At 47.5% G+C, this 13,814-nt stretch overlaps 1 protein-coding gene across 1 annotated transcript in view; it reads right to left on the minus strand.

Moving 5' to 3' along the window:
- CDH4 (cadherin 4) overlaps nt 1-13,814 on the minus strand; it is a gene marked incomplete at its 5' end in the record, with an annotated part of 569,921 nt that overhangs the window by 149,967 nt on the left and 406,140 nt on the right. The window contains one exon of the mRNA XM_081257492.1: nt 9,424-9,650. Coding sequence (XP_081113618.1) covers nt 9,424-9,650 — 227 coding nt within the window. The remainder of the gene's footprint in view (nt 1-9,423; nt 9,651-13,814) is intronic.

Consider the following 13,814-nt stretch of genomic DNA (forward strand, 5'->3'; position numbering starts at 1 on the left):
CAACCAGGCAAACGTATATTCAGCTTCCAATGAAAACGCCCGTTGTTGCGAGAAAGGCTGCACCATTATGCACACCCACCAAGAGCACACGGTAACTCTAGCTTCTGCACATTCTCGCCAATATTTGGTATTTCCAGTCTTTCTAAGGTTAGCCATTCTGGTGGATTTTTGGCTTTAATCTGCATTGCCCTGTTGAGGTGGACAGGTCCTCACACTGATCCACCCACCGGCTCTTATCTTTGGTGGAGAGCCTGTGTTCTTTTTTCTTCTATCATTAGGTTATCTGTCTTTATGTAGTGATTTGAGGCGCCCTTTATATATTCTGGATGTGCCTCCTTGGTCAGTCATTAAGGGTCACAAATATCCTCTCTCCAGCTCTGGCTTATCTTTTCACTTCTTTAAGTATGTGCTCTGAAGAGTGCATTCTTATTTGTAACCAGGTCCAATCATCGACCTGCCCTGCATACCCCGTGCTTCACGGGTTGTGTATAAGGAAGCTTTCCCCACACAGCTCTCCCTATATTCTCTTCCATTTGTTTGGTTTGTCTTGAACACTCAGATTTACAATCCACCTGGAATTGATCTGGGGTGTGGAGTGTGGTACAGGGTCACTTCACGTTTTCCTCTTAAGGGTACCCGACTGGCCCAGCATCACTTATTGAAAAGATAGTCCCCACCCACTATTCTAAGCAGGGCTTAGCAGGCTTTTTGTTAAAGGGTCAGAGAGTTAAATATTTTAGGCTTTGTAGGCCAAGAAGCAAAGTCGAGGATATTAATACAGACACTTATACAACCATTTAAAAATACAGAAACCATTCTTAGCTTTCAGGCCATCAAAAGGCAGGTGGCAGGTCAGACGTGACCTGTGGGCTGTAGTTTTCTGGCCTTTGCCATCTGGTGCCACTCAAACAAATCAAGTGTTGGCACCATGCGCGTTTGACAAGGCTCATCAAGTCGTGTATGTGAAGCGGGTGAACTGTGTTGAAAAAAAAACCTCCATGAAGACGAGTTTTTAAAACATTAAGTATTTTTTCTGGGCTTGCTATTCTGTTCCATTTGTTTTGCTCTCAAACGACACTGTTTAATTACTGTAGTTCAGTGGTTCTCCGATGGGGCGATTTTGCCCCTGGGGAGCAATTGGCAATGACTGGAGACAGCTTTGGGTGCAAGCGGGGGTGCTGGGGTGCTGCTGGCATCTAGGAGGTGGGGGCCGGGGATGCTGTTGAACACCCTGCAGTGCCACGCGGCCCACGCCGGGTCCCACATGCCAGTAGTGGTGAGGTCGAGAAACGGGTGCTTCACTTGTGGTCTTGATGTCTGAAACACCAGGTCCTCACATCTTTGTGTGGTTCTAGGTTATTCTTGGCCCCTTGTATTTCTATTTAAAAGTTTAAAGTCAGCTCTTAACCCTTCTAAAGACAAGCAAAGAAAAAACATGCTGGGATTTTTGTTGGGATTGTATTGAATCTATAGAAACCTTTGGGTAGAACTGACATCCTCACAACTTTAAGTCTCTTATGTTATGAGCAGGGCACATCCCTCTATTTTTAAAGATCTTCTTTAATTGTTCTCAGTAATATGTAAGGGTCTTGAAAATTTTGTTAGGTTTACAACTGTAATTTTTTTTTTTTTTTTTGCGGTACGCGGGCCTCTCACTGCTGTGGCCTCTCCCGTTGAGGAGCACAGGCTCTGGACGCGCAGGCTCAGCGGCCATGGCTCACGGGCCCAGCTGCTCCACGGCATGTGGGATCTTCCCAGACCGGGGCATGAACCCGTGTCCCCTGCATCGGCAGGCGGACTCTCAACCACTGCACCACCAGGGAAGCCCTAACTATAATTTTTAATGCTATTGTAATTGGTATCTGGTTCAGATTTTATTTTCTAACTATTTATTCCTGGTCCGTAGAGGTGCAATTGCTTTTATATCCAGTGCCTTTGCTAACATTATTCATTAATTCCAGTTACTTATCTACAGATTATTTCGGATTTTCTACATTCACAATTATATAAGCTACATATAACGCTAGTTCTATTTATTCCAATTTCTTTTTCTTGCCTCACCTCACTGGCTTGAAGCTCTGGCGTGTAATGTAAGAGTGTCCTTGTCCTATTTCTGATGTCAAGGAAGGCTTCGAGTATTCCGACTGTAGACTGGATGTTTGCTGTGGACACCCTTTGTGAGATTAAGAATGGTCTCTTCTTTTCCTAATTTGTCGAATATTTTCATCCTGAATGAAGTTAAATTTAACAGTCAGTATTCAGATGATCATGTGATGTTTATTCTTTATTCTGTGTTGAATTACTTGGATTAACTTTTAAGTGTTAAACCAAATCTCTCATTCTTGGAACAGACGAATGTGGCCATTATATATCCCATGTAAACATGGCTGTATTTGAGTGTGTTAACATTTTGCTTCAGCTTCTTCCCATCTATTTATGAGTAGACTGGCATGTAATGACCCTTTCTCTCACTGTTCTTTCAAGGTTCGTGCTGGCTTTGGGCAAGGTTCTTGCTGGTTTCAGCATGGTGCCCATTTGGTTGGGGAAGTGACCCCTCTTGTAAGATGAGTTTTAACTCCTTACAGCTTGGTTACAACTTACCAGTGGAGCCATCCTGGTGTGGGTATTTTTTTGCGATAAAAATCTGAATGAAAATTTTGTTCATAATAATAAAACAGTTCAGATTTTCCTTTCATGTTAGTTTTGGTAAATTTTATATTCTAGAATGTTATCCATTTCACGTATATTTTCAAATATATTGGTATAAATTGTACATAATGCCCGCAGATGACCTTTCTAATGTCTGTGTGATTGGTCATGATGTCCTCTTTCCATTCCAGGTAGAGATTATTTGCAGGTGTTTTTTCTTACTAAGTCTACAATTCAGTAAAGAACCAACTTTTGCCTTTGTTGATTCTATTATTTTGTTTCATTATTTTCTCCTTTGTGTTGAAACACAAAGTGTTTCATTTCCTGTTCTTTTTATAATTTCTTGAGATGAATGTTAACATCACTGATTTTCTGCCTTCTTTACCTTCTAATATACGTATGTAAGGCTACGCATTTCTATCTGGTGTGACTTCAGCTATATCCAGCTAGTTTTATTACTCAGGTCAGGATATTCTCTCATTTTCATGTGATTTCTTTTCTACCCGAGGGTTAATAAGAAGGCACTTACTTAACTTCCAAATCTATGGGGATTTTTCAGTTATTTTCTTTGTTATCGATTTCTAGCTTAATTGCTCTGAGGTAAGAACACAAACTATGTTTGATTCTAAACTTTTGAAGCATGTTGAATTTTGCTTGAAGGCCCAGCCTATGGCTAAATTTGGTAAATGTTCTGAGTATACTTGAAAAGAATCTGTATTTAGCAGCAGTCGGTTTCTGTGTTTTATATACATCTCACTAAGGTCAGACTTCTTAATTCTGTGCTCCTAATCTTCTATTTCCTTACTGATATTTTGTCTGCTTGTTCTATTACTTACTCAGAGATATTTGTTAAAATTTACCATTGATTGTATACTTATTTATTTCTCCTTATAGTTCTATCAATTTTTGCTCAAATATTTTGAAGTCATATTACAAGTGCACACAAATTTGATTCTTATAGTAACAGAGCCCTCACCAACTTTCTTTTGATTAGTATTTGCATGGTATTTCCCTCCCTATGCTTTTACTTTCAACTTTCTCTATCCTTATACTTTTTTTTTCAACATCTTTATTGGAATATAATTGCTTTACAATGGTGTGTTAGTTTCTGCTTTATAACAAAGTGAATCAGCTATACATAGACATATATCCCCATAGCTCTTCCCTCTTGTGTCTCCCTCCCTCCCACTCCTCTAGGTGGTCACAAAGCACCGAGCTGATCTCCCTGTGCTATGCGGCTGCCTCCCACTAGCTATCGGTTTTACATTTGGTAGTGTATATATGTCCATGCCACTCTCTCACTTTGTCCCAGCTTACCCTTCCCCCTCCCTGTGTCCTTAAGTCCATTCTCTAGTAGGTCTGTGTCTTTATTCCCATCCTGTCCCTAGGTTCTTCATGACCATTTTTTTTTTTAGATTCCATATATGTGTTAGCATCCAGTATTTGTTTTTTATCCTTATACTTTTTAGATGTATCTTTTGTAAGCTGGATATAGTTGGATTTTTAAAAATATAACCTGTCAGTTTTTCTTTTAATTATGAGTGAATTTATTTTCAATTATTATAATTAATAATATATTTGTAAATCTACCATCTTACTCAAAGACAAATATCTCATCTATCATTTCACTTTTCTTTCCTTGCATTTTTTTGGATTGATAAGCTTTATTATTCTATTTTCCAGCTATTATGTTAGAACTTAATCCTATGACTGTTTTTTATTGTTTAAGAAGCATGTTTATTTGAAAATTCACATTAATTACTGGGGAAAATGACAAATTATGTTATTTAAGGGTCTTTTAAAAAATACTGCCTAAATGTGAAGACTAAAAAAGGTGACAATAAACAAGAAATACATCTAGAATGGAGGGAGAATTTAGCTGTCCCCTGCCCAGTGCTGTGTTACTAATACTAAATTATCCAGCTATAGGGCTTCCCTGGTGGCGCAGTGGTTGAGAATCCGCCTGCTAATGCAGGGGACACGGGTTCGTGCCCCGGTCTGGGAAGATCCCACATGCCACGGAGCGGCTAGGCCCGTGAGCCATGGCCGCTGAGCCTGCGCGTCCGGAGCCTGTGCTCCGCAACGGGAGAGGCCACAACAGTGAGAGGCCCGCGTACTGCAAAAAAAAAAAAAAAAAATCGCATATTTAAATTATCCAGCTATAGCATGAGATGTTCATATATGGTAGTGTTAGAATTATAGGAAAATTCCAAGAGAAATAAATATCTGTTTTTATAATAGATACATTTTTATCAATTTAGTGCTAGTTTAGACACTATGTAGACATTAGGTAACTCCTGAAGTTAAGATTTACTTTTGGACCTAGACTATGATCATTCGTGGTCAGTGTTTCATGTGCACCTTAAAGTAACGTATCCATCACTATGGCTCTTAATAATGTGTCTCATCCAAGTATAATATTAGTTTGATATTTCCATCGTCTTCCAGGACAACACAAGCATCCTAGATCCCTTTGACTCCATTTATCCCTTCTCAAAATCTATGCCATTCTTGTCATGAATTTGAGTCATCTTCTTTACATCCCACAAAACATTACCCTGTAATTATATACTGGTATTTTCCCATCTACTTAATCTTCTCATTCTTGGTTTTCTACTTCAAATCATCTTATTTTTGCCTGAAGAACACAACTTGTGACAGATTCTCTCAGTTTTTATTTGTTTAAAAATGTCTTTATTCACCTTTACTCCGTGAAGGACATTTTACTGAATAATAGAATTCTATTTTCTTTAGCACTTTAAAAATATCATTCCATTGTCTTCTAACCTCCATAGTTCCTGTTGAGAAGTCAGTTTTACATCTAATAATTCCTCTTTCAAAGAAACTCTGTCTTTTCTATTTGCTTCCAAGATTTTCTCCTTGACTTTTGCTTTCAACTATTTTACCTTAAAATGCCTATTGTGGACTGTGTCCTCCCAAAATTCTTTTGTTGAAACACTATCTCCCAATGGGATGATATTAGGAGGTGAGGCCTTTGGGGGGGTGATTAGGATCAGGGGAGGTCATCAGGATGGAGTCTCCATAACAGGATTAGTGTCCTTACAGGAGCTGTGAGTGAGCCGGCCTCCTATCTTTGCTCTCTGCCATGTGAGGATATAAGTCTGAAGGCAGCAATCTGGAAGAGGGCCCTCATAGGAACCTGACCCTGTGCCACTCTGATTCAGACCTCCAGCCTCCAGAGGAGTGAGAAATGAATTTCTATTGTTTGTAAGCCCCCCAGTTCATGGTGTTTTGTTATAGCCTACTGACTGAATGGACCAAGAAAGTGCCTAAGTGCAGTTGTCTTTATATTTATCCTGTTTAGAGTTCATAGGGCTTTTTGAATCTATGCCTGGATGTCTGTTGCCAGTTTTGGAATATTTTCTGCCAATATTTTTTCATATATTACTTTTGCTCCATTTTATCTCTCCCCCTCATATTCCAAACATACTCATGTCAGAACTTCTTACCATTTCCCCAATATCTCTTACTCTTTCCTTTGTGTTTTCTCTCTGGATATCTCTTTACACTTTGGCCTGAATATTTCTTCTGATGTTTTTGGCTTCGTTAATCTTCTCTTCAACTGTGTCTAATCTGCAGATATATCTGTCCATTGAGCTCTTAATTTTGTTTGTTATATTTTTCAGTCCTAAACTGCCCAATTAGTTCTTTTTTAATCTTCCAATCCTCTGTCAAAATCTTGCGTTTAATGTGCTTAAGGACAGTGAGCACGATTATGATACAATCTATGTCTGATAACTCTACTACCTGGAGCCCTGTGGGTCTTTAATTACCATCTGCTCCCTCTCTTGATTTTTATTTATCTTGCTTTGTCCCTCTAGTCATTTTCAGTTGAGTGCTAGACATTGTATATAAAAGGAGATATAATTTGAGGTCTGGTATGATACTTTCCACTGGAGAAGATTTACATTTGCTTCTGGCAGGTGACTAAGGACAACAGCAATCTGGCACCACCTTAACCCATTTACAGAGTGACATTATTCAAAGGTTGGCGCTGGACTCTGTAAGGGCACATCAACTGAGTGACCCAGTGTCCCACACACAGACCCTCCTCCCTGTCCCCCCGGCACCACCCTGGTGAGGGCCCAGTGGCCATGATGAGCACATGGCTCAGAGGGCTGGGACCATGACAATGACAGCAATAAGAGCAACTATTTTTTGCCTCTTTGGGGACAGGGCTCTCATAGAGCCTGCACCCTGCCTGACCTCACATAAGCTCACATAATCCTCTCGACAACCCTTGGATAGGATGTAGGTAACATTGCTGTCCCATTTTCGAGAGCAGTAAACCTCAGAGAGGTTGTATGCTTGTCCTAGAACATCAGCCAGTAAGCCGGAGAAGCCTTGATTCAAACTGACAATCCAGGGCAGCCAGGCTCCGTTACGATGCCGGGCTCAGCTGCCCCTAGAAAGTCGTTGTTTCACTCCTTTCCAGAACATCAGTTCTCCCATGCAGCAAAGCGGTTGCAGTCACCTGATTCTGCTTCCCCACCTGTAAAGTGGGGACAGTGACAGCGCCCACTTCTGGGGATGTTGTGAGGGTCAATGTGGACACACTCAGGGCAGGGTCTAGGTGGGTCCTAGAAGGTCAGGGCAGGGCTCTTTGGATTTGAAGAAGGAGGAAGCAGGGAGCCATCAGCAACGAAGGAGACATGAAATAAAACAGGGAAGGACTGGGTTAGGTGGGCTGCAGAGACTCTGCCCACTACTTACAGGGTCCTGTTTCATGTGCTCAGGGTGTAACCCCACAAAGTCACCTCCAAGGATGCTCTGAGCCTGGGATATGGAATCTGCAGGTCGGGTGCTTCTCGGGCCTGCCTGCTGTGGGGTTGGAGGTTCACGTGTCCTGGGGACTAACTGCAGTCACCCTTTTGGAGGATTAGGGGATTAACTGCATCAGAAATTGCTTCATTAACATGCCTGACAAAAGGTGTCGTTATTTTTATTTTCTTTTTACTTTTTTAAAGATTTTTTTTTGATGTGGACCATCCTCAAAGTCTTTACTGAATTTGTTACAGTATTGCTTCTGTATTATGTCTTGGTCTCTTGGCCGCGAGGCATGTGGGATCCTAGCTCCCCAACCAGGGATCAAACCCACACCCCCTGCATTGAAAGGCAAAGTCTCAACCACTGGACCGCCAGGGAAGTCCCTATATTTTTAATTAATGCCTTTTATCTGAGGCCATCCACAGGCGTTAGGGAGCCCTACTCCTTGCCCACAAGGCGCAGTTTTTGATTCACAGTCAGGGATGTAAGCCTTCCCACTGCTGCCCATGGCCTGGCCGCCGACAGGCAGGGCCCCCTGCGTGGGCCACGCTGCCCTCTCACCAGGGTGTGGCTTGTCACGGTCATTCGGGAAGGAATGGAAAACCACATCCATCTGTCTCAGGTTTTTCAACATCCTCAAGGTGACGCTCACGATCTGGGGGGCGCCCGTTAGAAGCGTGTTTCAACACCTGGTTCAGCACACCCACGAGGGCACTCAGGACGTCCTTCCTGACGGGGTCAGCTCACCACCAAGATAAGGCTATCCACCGAGTCTTTCCCTTTTCTCACCAAAACCACCTCTATGTTGTTTAACAAGACACATGAAACACAGCCCCTGTTTTCCAAAGTGGGTTCCTTGGAACACCTGCCTTGTAAGATGTCCCCTTAAGAAGGTTCCTTGGTCAAATAGGTTTGGGGAAACTTGCAGACTGTCTCCCACTGAGGTTCACCGAACCCTTTAGTCCTGTGAGGTTCTGGGCAAATCTGCAGAAAGGGATCTGGTCAACTTGGTCTGACCCTCTACTTCCCTCAAACCCTTTTCCGAGAGAATACCCACAAATGCTGTCCCCGACGGCCTGTCCTGCTTTAACCGGTGTGTTTCTTTTGCTGGTGAACCGCACACACATCATAACACTAATGACCCCGAGGCCTCCTGTTGACTGTAAGGGCGTCTCCCTCCCCACGGGTCCACCCTTCATGTAGGTGGACGTGTGTAGCTGGACCTGTCATGCGGGTCAGCTGGGCAGCAACTTCTCTGCTGACCGGGGAGCCCTCACACCGGAGGCCAATGCAGATGCCGAAACACGGGACGGGCAGAGGTAAGCAGACCTGGTCCCCCTCAGACACGGGAAACCTAATGTGGGGATTTCTGGGGGCTGAGGGGTCTGGTCCTGGATTCCTGGGGCCTATGGGGCTGACAGGCCTTTCAGGACCAGGGGAAGTGAATTCACCCCTCCTGTCCAGTCAACAGGGCCACGCAGCTGAGTCAGAGGTGAAGCTGGAGGGAGGGCTGCGGAGGCCGGTGACAGTGGCTGGTGTGTGTCTATGTGAAGGGTGCCATCCCTCCCCCTCCCCCTCCCCCTCCTTCCCCCCTCCCCATTTCCCTCTCTCTGAATCAGTCTCACGCCAGCTACTCTGGCCACCTCGCAAGGCCAGCCATGTGGCCTCTGTCTTACTTCTTGTCCCTCCAGGCCTTGGGAGCCTCCGGGGCTGGTGGGCTACAAGCCTCAGGCAGGAGAGGTGCCCGGTGAGAAGCGGAGCTGTGGGGCCCTTGTCCGCAAAAGGGTGCTGACAGCTGTGCACTAAACTCAGTGGGGGTGGAGCCTGTGGGCAGCCCTGTCTGGGAAGGTGGGAGGTCAGGGGTCCCCCTCCCGGCACACGCTGCCCACTCAAGTGTCAGCCTCTGCAGAGGTTCTGCTTGGTGACCTGAAGGAGGGAGGACCCCTACCCAGCCCCCCCACCCCCCCGCATGTAGTCACATCTTACCTTGTGTCCGGAGCGCTCGGGCGAGGTCTGGGCCACCAGCAGCCGTACCGCGGCGTCCCAGCGCTTGGCCGTCTGGCGGTCCCACGCGGTCACGGTGAAGGCCACCTGCTCGGAGGGGATCTGCAGCTCCCGGGTGGCGAAGACCGTCCCGTCAGCCCCGACTTTGAAGTCCATGCTGTCGGTCTCATAGTGTGTCCCCTTGGTCCCCAGGCAGCTGCTGAACTTGACTGCAAGAGGAAGGGGAGAAGGTCAGGGCTCTGGGGACCAGCCTGGCGGGCAGGCGCCCACTCACAGCTTATTTCCAGCAGCGGGTCCTTGGTCTCTAATGAGCTTCGAGAAAGTGGTGATTTAATTGACTTTTCGACCTTCAGGTACTGGGTTTTATCTCTACCCCACAGGGAATTAGCTGAGGCCTTAGAAAAAGGAACATCGACCCAAAGCAATGAAAGCATGTTCATTCTCTCTGAAACACAGCTTTCTCATTTCTGCAAACGCGTCTCCCCGTCACTATCAACTTTGGGTTCAACCTGAGTCTGAGCCATGCGGGGGGAGGAGTTTCTTTACCCTCAACCAATTCCCTGGTGACCTGGGGGCAGCCGAGAGCTTTCTCGGTGACTTGGAAGCAGGCGTGGAAGGCAGATCGTCTACTGACATTGCAGGGCAGGCACGTTGCTGTGTTTCCCAAACAGTAATTAGGCACTAAACTGTCAGCCCCTCCCAATGACTCCATCACCTGGACCGTTTGCAAACCCCCTGCAGGAAAAGACATCTCGGAAGCCGCGCGTTCACCGGGATCACATTAGTGCCTTTTCCATACGTGTGCTTTTGCAGCTGTCACCTAACATGGTGGTAAATTATGAGGCACCAACAGCCAGTGTCACATTCTGCTGATAAAAACGACGGATAAAGTTACCTAGTGTTTATAAAAGTGTGGGTATCTCGGCAATTATGGTGGGAGGATTGGTTTTTTAAGCAATTTCACTGTCATGAAATTACAGCTTACATGATTTAATTACTATTTATTCTAGAAACTCAAAAGGGCCCCTCACTGTTAGGTTTGATAAGTGTGTGCCCCTGCGTTCACCTTTTATTATTGGCTGCCTTGAAATAATAACAGAACGTTCCCTCGTTTCAGCTCCTTCACTTCCCCCCAGTCCCCAGCAATCCCCACGTGTGGGTTTAATATAAAACTGTTTTTAAATGTGAGGAAACCAGACATTTCCGTGTGTGTACAGACTCCAGAGCTCACAGACAGGGGTCCTCGGGTGGACGAGGGCAACCAAGGTGAGGAGTGGGCTGTGGCTCCAGGGCAATGTCCCCCCCCCCAGTGAGGGAATAATCACATTCTTTTTCAAGTGACAGGAAAATTCCAAACTGCCTTTGTAGTCCCGTCCTCCCTGTCGGTAAACAAATTAACATCAGCAAAAACCTGAGTGGATCAATCATTTCTGATGCCCAATTGTCACTGACAAAGATAAAAATGACAGTTCTATGATTGCCGGAGATTAGCACAAAGTACACGAATAAGCCCTTTGTTCTCTGAAAGAAAATTTCTAATCACATGAATGGGATTGGACAGTAGTGGGAGGGTTTGAGCTTCTTCAGGATTAAGTGACGGTGCAGTTGGATGTTCTTAAAAAATAGGCTCAGAGCTTTGGTGGCATTTGAGGGAAGCGTGGACACTGCTGTCAGAGAAAAGAATCACCCTCATAGGAGCTGCCCCAACAGGAAGGTCGGAGTACCGTCCACAGGAGCCTGGGACCTTGCAGGGGACAGACGTCTTCAGTGGACGGGAGCCCTCAGGACATTAAAGGTGGCACCACCAGACGTGACCTATGATGATAAAGTTGGGCCTCTCCTTGCAGGTGCTCTTAACATCCTTCTAGCCTGGGTCTGACTCAGGCCCTCCATGCGAGGAGGCCTGGGGGCTTTGGGACAACATGGAACCCAGCCTCCAGTTTCAGTGTAACTGAGGCTTGGCTGATCGGCTCAACCCAACAGGTTGGTTTCACCATCATGTCTGAGACTCCGAGCCCTCGTCAGTGAGGAAGCAGGAGCTGGAAGGTGCCTGCGGGGAGATGGTGGCCATTCTGAGTGCCCGCGGTGCTGGGGTGCCAGCTTTCCAGAAGGAAGGGAATTCAGAACAGTGCCTTCCTGTGCGCGCCTGGGCTGTGTCTCTCTTTCAAAGGGAAAGATCAGAAAGGTTTGTTCTTCTCAGACACCAGGGGCGTTCATGGCACTTTAGCTCTGAATAAGTGAACTCCCGTTTGAAACCCTGAGGAACGTGGGTTTAAATTTCTCAACATGCAAACACTGCTCAGAAGGTTACAAACACGACGTCTTGCCATAAAAATGGGAAGTGACGCAAGAGGGAGGAGGTATGGGGATATATGTGTACATATAGCTGATTCACTTTGTTGTACAACAGAAACTAACACACCATTGAAAAGCAATAATACTCCAATAAAGATGTTAAAAAAAAAAAAAGGGAAGCGAGCACGTGAGGGGCAGACTCTCCAGAGACACATCTGAGGTCTTCGGGCAGGAACGGTTCCTGTCACCCAGGAGCCCATTTGCCTTTTTCTGGTGGATTGCCCCAAGGCAGTTTCCCTCTCGCTTTGGCCACCAGGAAGCTCAGAGGCAACACGGTAGCTGGGACCTAGCAGTGCTGAGGCATTTACCAACCTTAGCACTTTCTGCCCAATTTTCTATCTTTGTTTCCTCTTCAACCCACTTTCCTCCTCTTGCTTCCTCTTTATTTCTGGAGTCTGCCTCTATCTCTGCAGGTTAAACGTCCTCCTCTGTTAGGGGCAAGGGTGCTACCAGGCCGTCGCATGCTCACGAGCTCCTGTGCGGGCCAGGCCGGGTGCTGTGGTCCCAGCTCGAGGGTCCGAAAAGGTCTTCCACACTTCTTGGGGAGAAAATGCCTGCTTGGATGTGCAGGCCCCAGGCTCACAACCTCCTTCAGCCTCCACCAGAGAGATCTGCTTGGGGGGAGAGAGCACCTCCCTCCCTCTGAGGCCGGGAAGTGGGGCCTGCTGGGCGCTCGTCACCCACCGCCCAGCCCCGCCGTGCGTCTCTGCGGCTTGCTAAGTACTTCCACTAGTTTTAAACAAACGTGACAAGAGACGGGAGGACTCCCGAGAGAAATCAGGTCCACTTGTTTAAACACACACAGTCACAGCCCCCGCTGCCCCTCGGAGGGGTGGAGGCCGTGGCCCCTGGGCAGCCAGCGACAGGGAGAGGCCGGCTGGGCCCTGGGGGCAGGACTCGGCACACCTGCCCGAGGGTGGGGTCCCGGGAGGGTGGGGAGGTGTATGCACTGATGCCTGCCTCGGAGGAGGGCAAGCGTGAGCCGCGGTCGCAGGTGTGCGCTGCAGCCACGCCCACACCGGCAGGCCCCTTCGGGATGGGGCTGGGGCGCCAGGCGTGTGACCCAACCAGCAGTGGCCTCTTTGAGCCCAGGCCTCTGGGAGCAGCAGCAAAGGATGAACGGGGCCAGCGCAGGGTAGAGGCTGGATGAACACAACTTGTCTTGCACTCCGGCCGGTACCCATGTTACCCACCTGGAGGGACAGGGAGCAAAGCACTGGGCCAAGGTCACACAAGGTTGTTCATCCCACAAACATTTATGGGCCCCCTGGTGCCTGGCTCTGGGGATCTACCTGGGAACACAGAGCAGAGGCTCCGGGTGGGAGGGAAATGGCAGCGCAGATGGTGGAATTGCACAGGCTTGTACGGGGTCACCAAGAGGGTCCGGGCCAGGCTGGGGGCCCCAGGGCCGGGGAGGGGAGCCCTGCGGGATGTGTGGGGTCAGCCAGCACTTGGCATTCTGACCCTCTCGCACACCTGGGGGCTGGCTCCTCCTCCCCAGCCCAGGCCTGGCCCCCAACGCCCACCTCTCCCTTCGGACAGGACGGATTCCATTTCCAAGCCCTGTTCATTCTGAGAAGCCGTCCAGAGAAGAACGGATACCCGCCCGCGTCTGCCCTGCTCCTGAAATGTGACTCGACGCTGAAAAGGCCCAGCATTTAGAGCAGCAACAGCACCATCGATGGCTATTCGAGAAGCACACGTGAGAGACCAACGCCCAGGAAAGCGGCCAGCAGGACACGGTGGGAAGGCCTGAGCACCAGGAAATTCAACTATGTGCAGGATTCCGCCTTCCGGGGGCCTCCCCTCCCTCACCCCTCACCGGGAAACCGGGAAAGCAGCATTGAGGCTGACCGGCAGCCTGGGCTGGCTGTCCTCGGGCTGGACGCTGCCCATCCAGACGAAGCGCAGGAGCGCGCCTGGCTGGCCATCTGTCACCGAGATGCATTTTCCTTCGCGCTGCGTAAATGTTAGTCTCTGTCTGTCATCCTGGTGTCCCTGCCGACACGCCCCCTCAG

The sequence above is a fragment of the Mesoplodon bidens genome, assembly GCF_964165515.1.
Source record: "Mesoplodon bidens genome assembly, chromosome: 15".
Taxonomy (NCBI): domain Eukaryota; kingdom Metazoa; phylum Chordata; class Mammalia; order Artiodactyla; family Ziphiidae; genus Mesoplodon; species Mesoplodon bidens.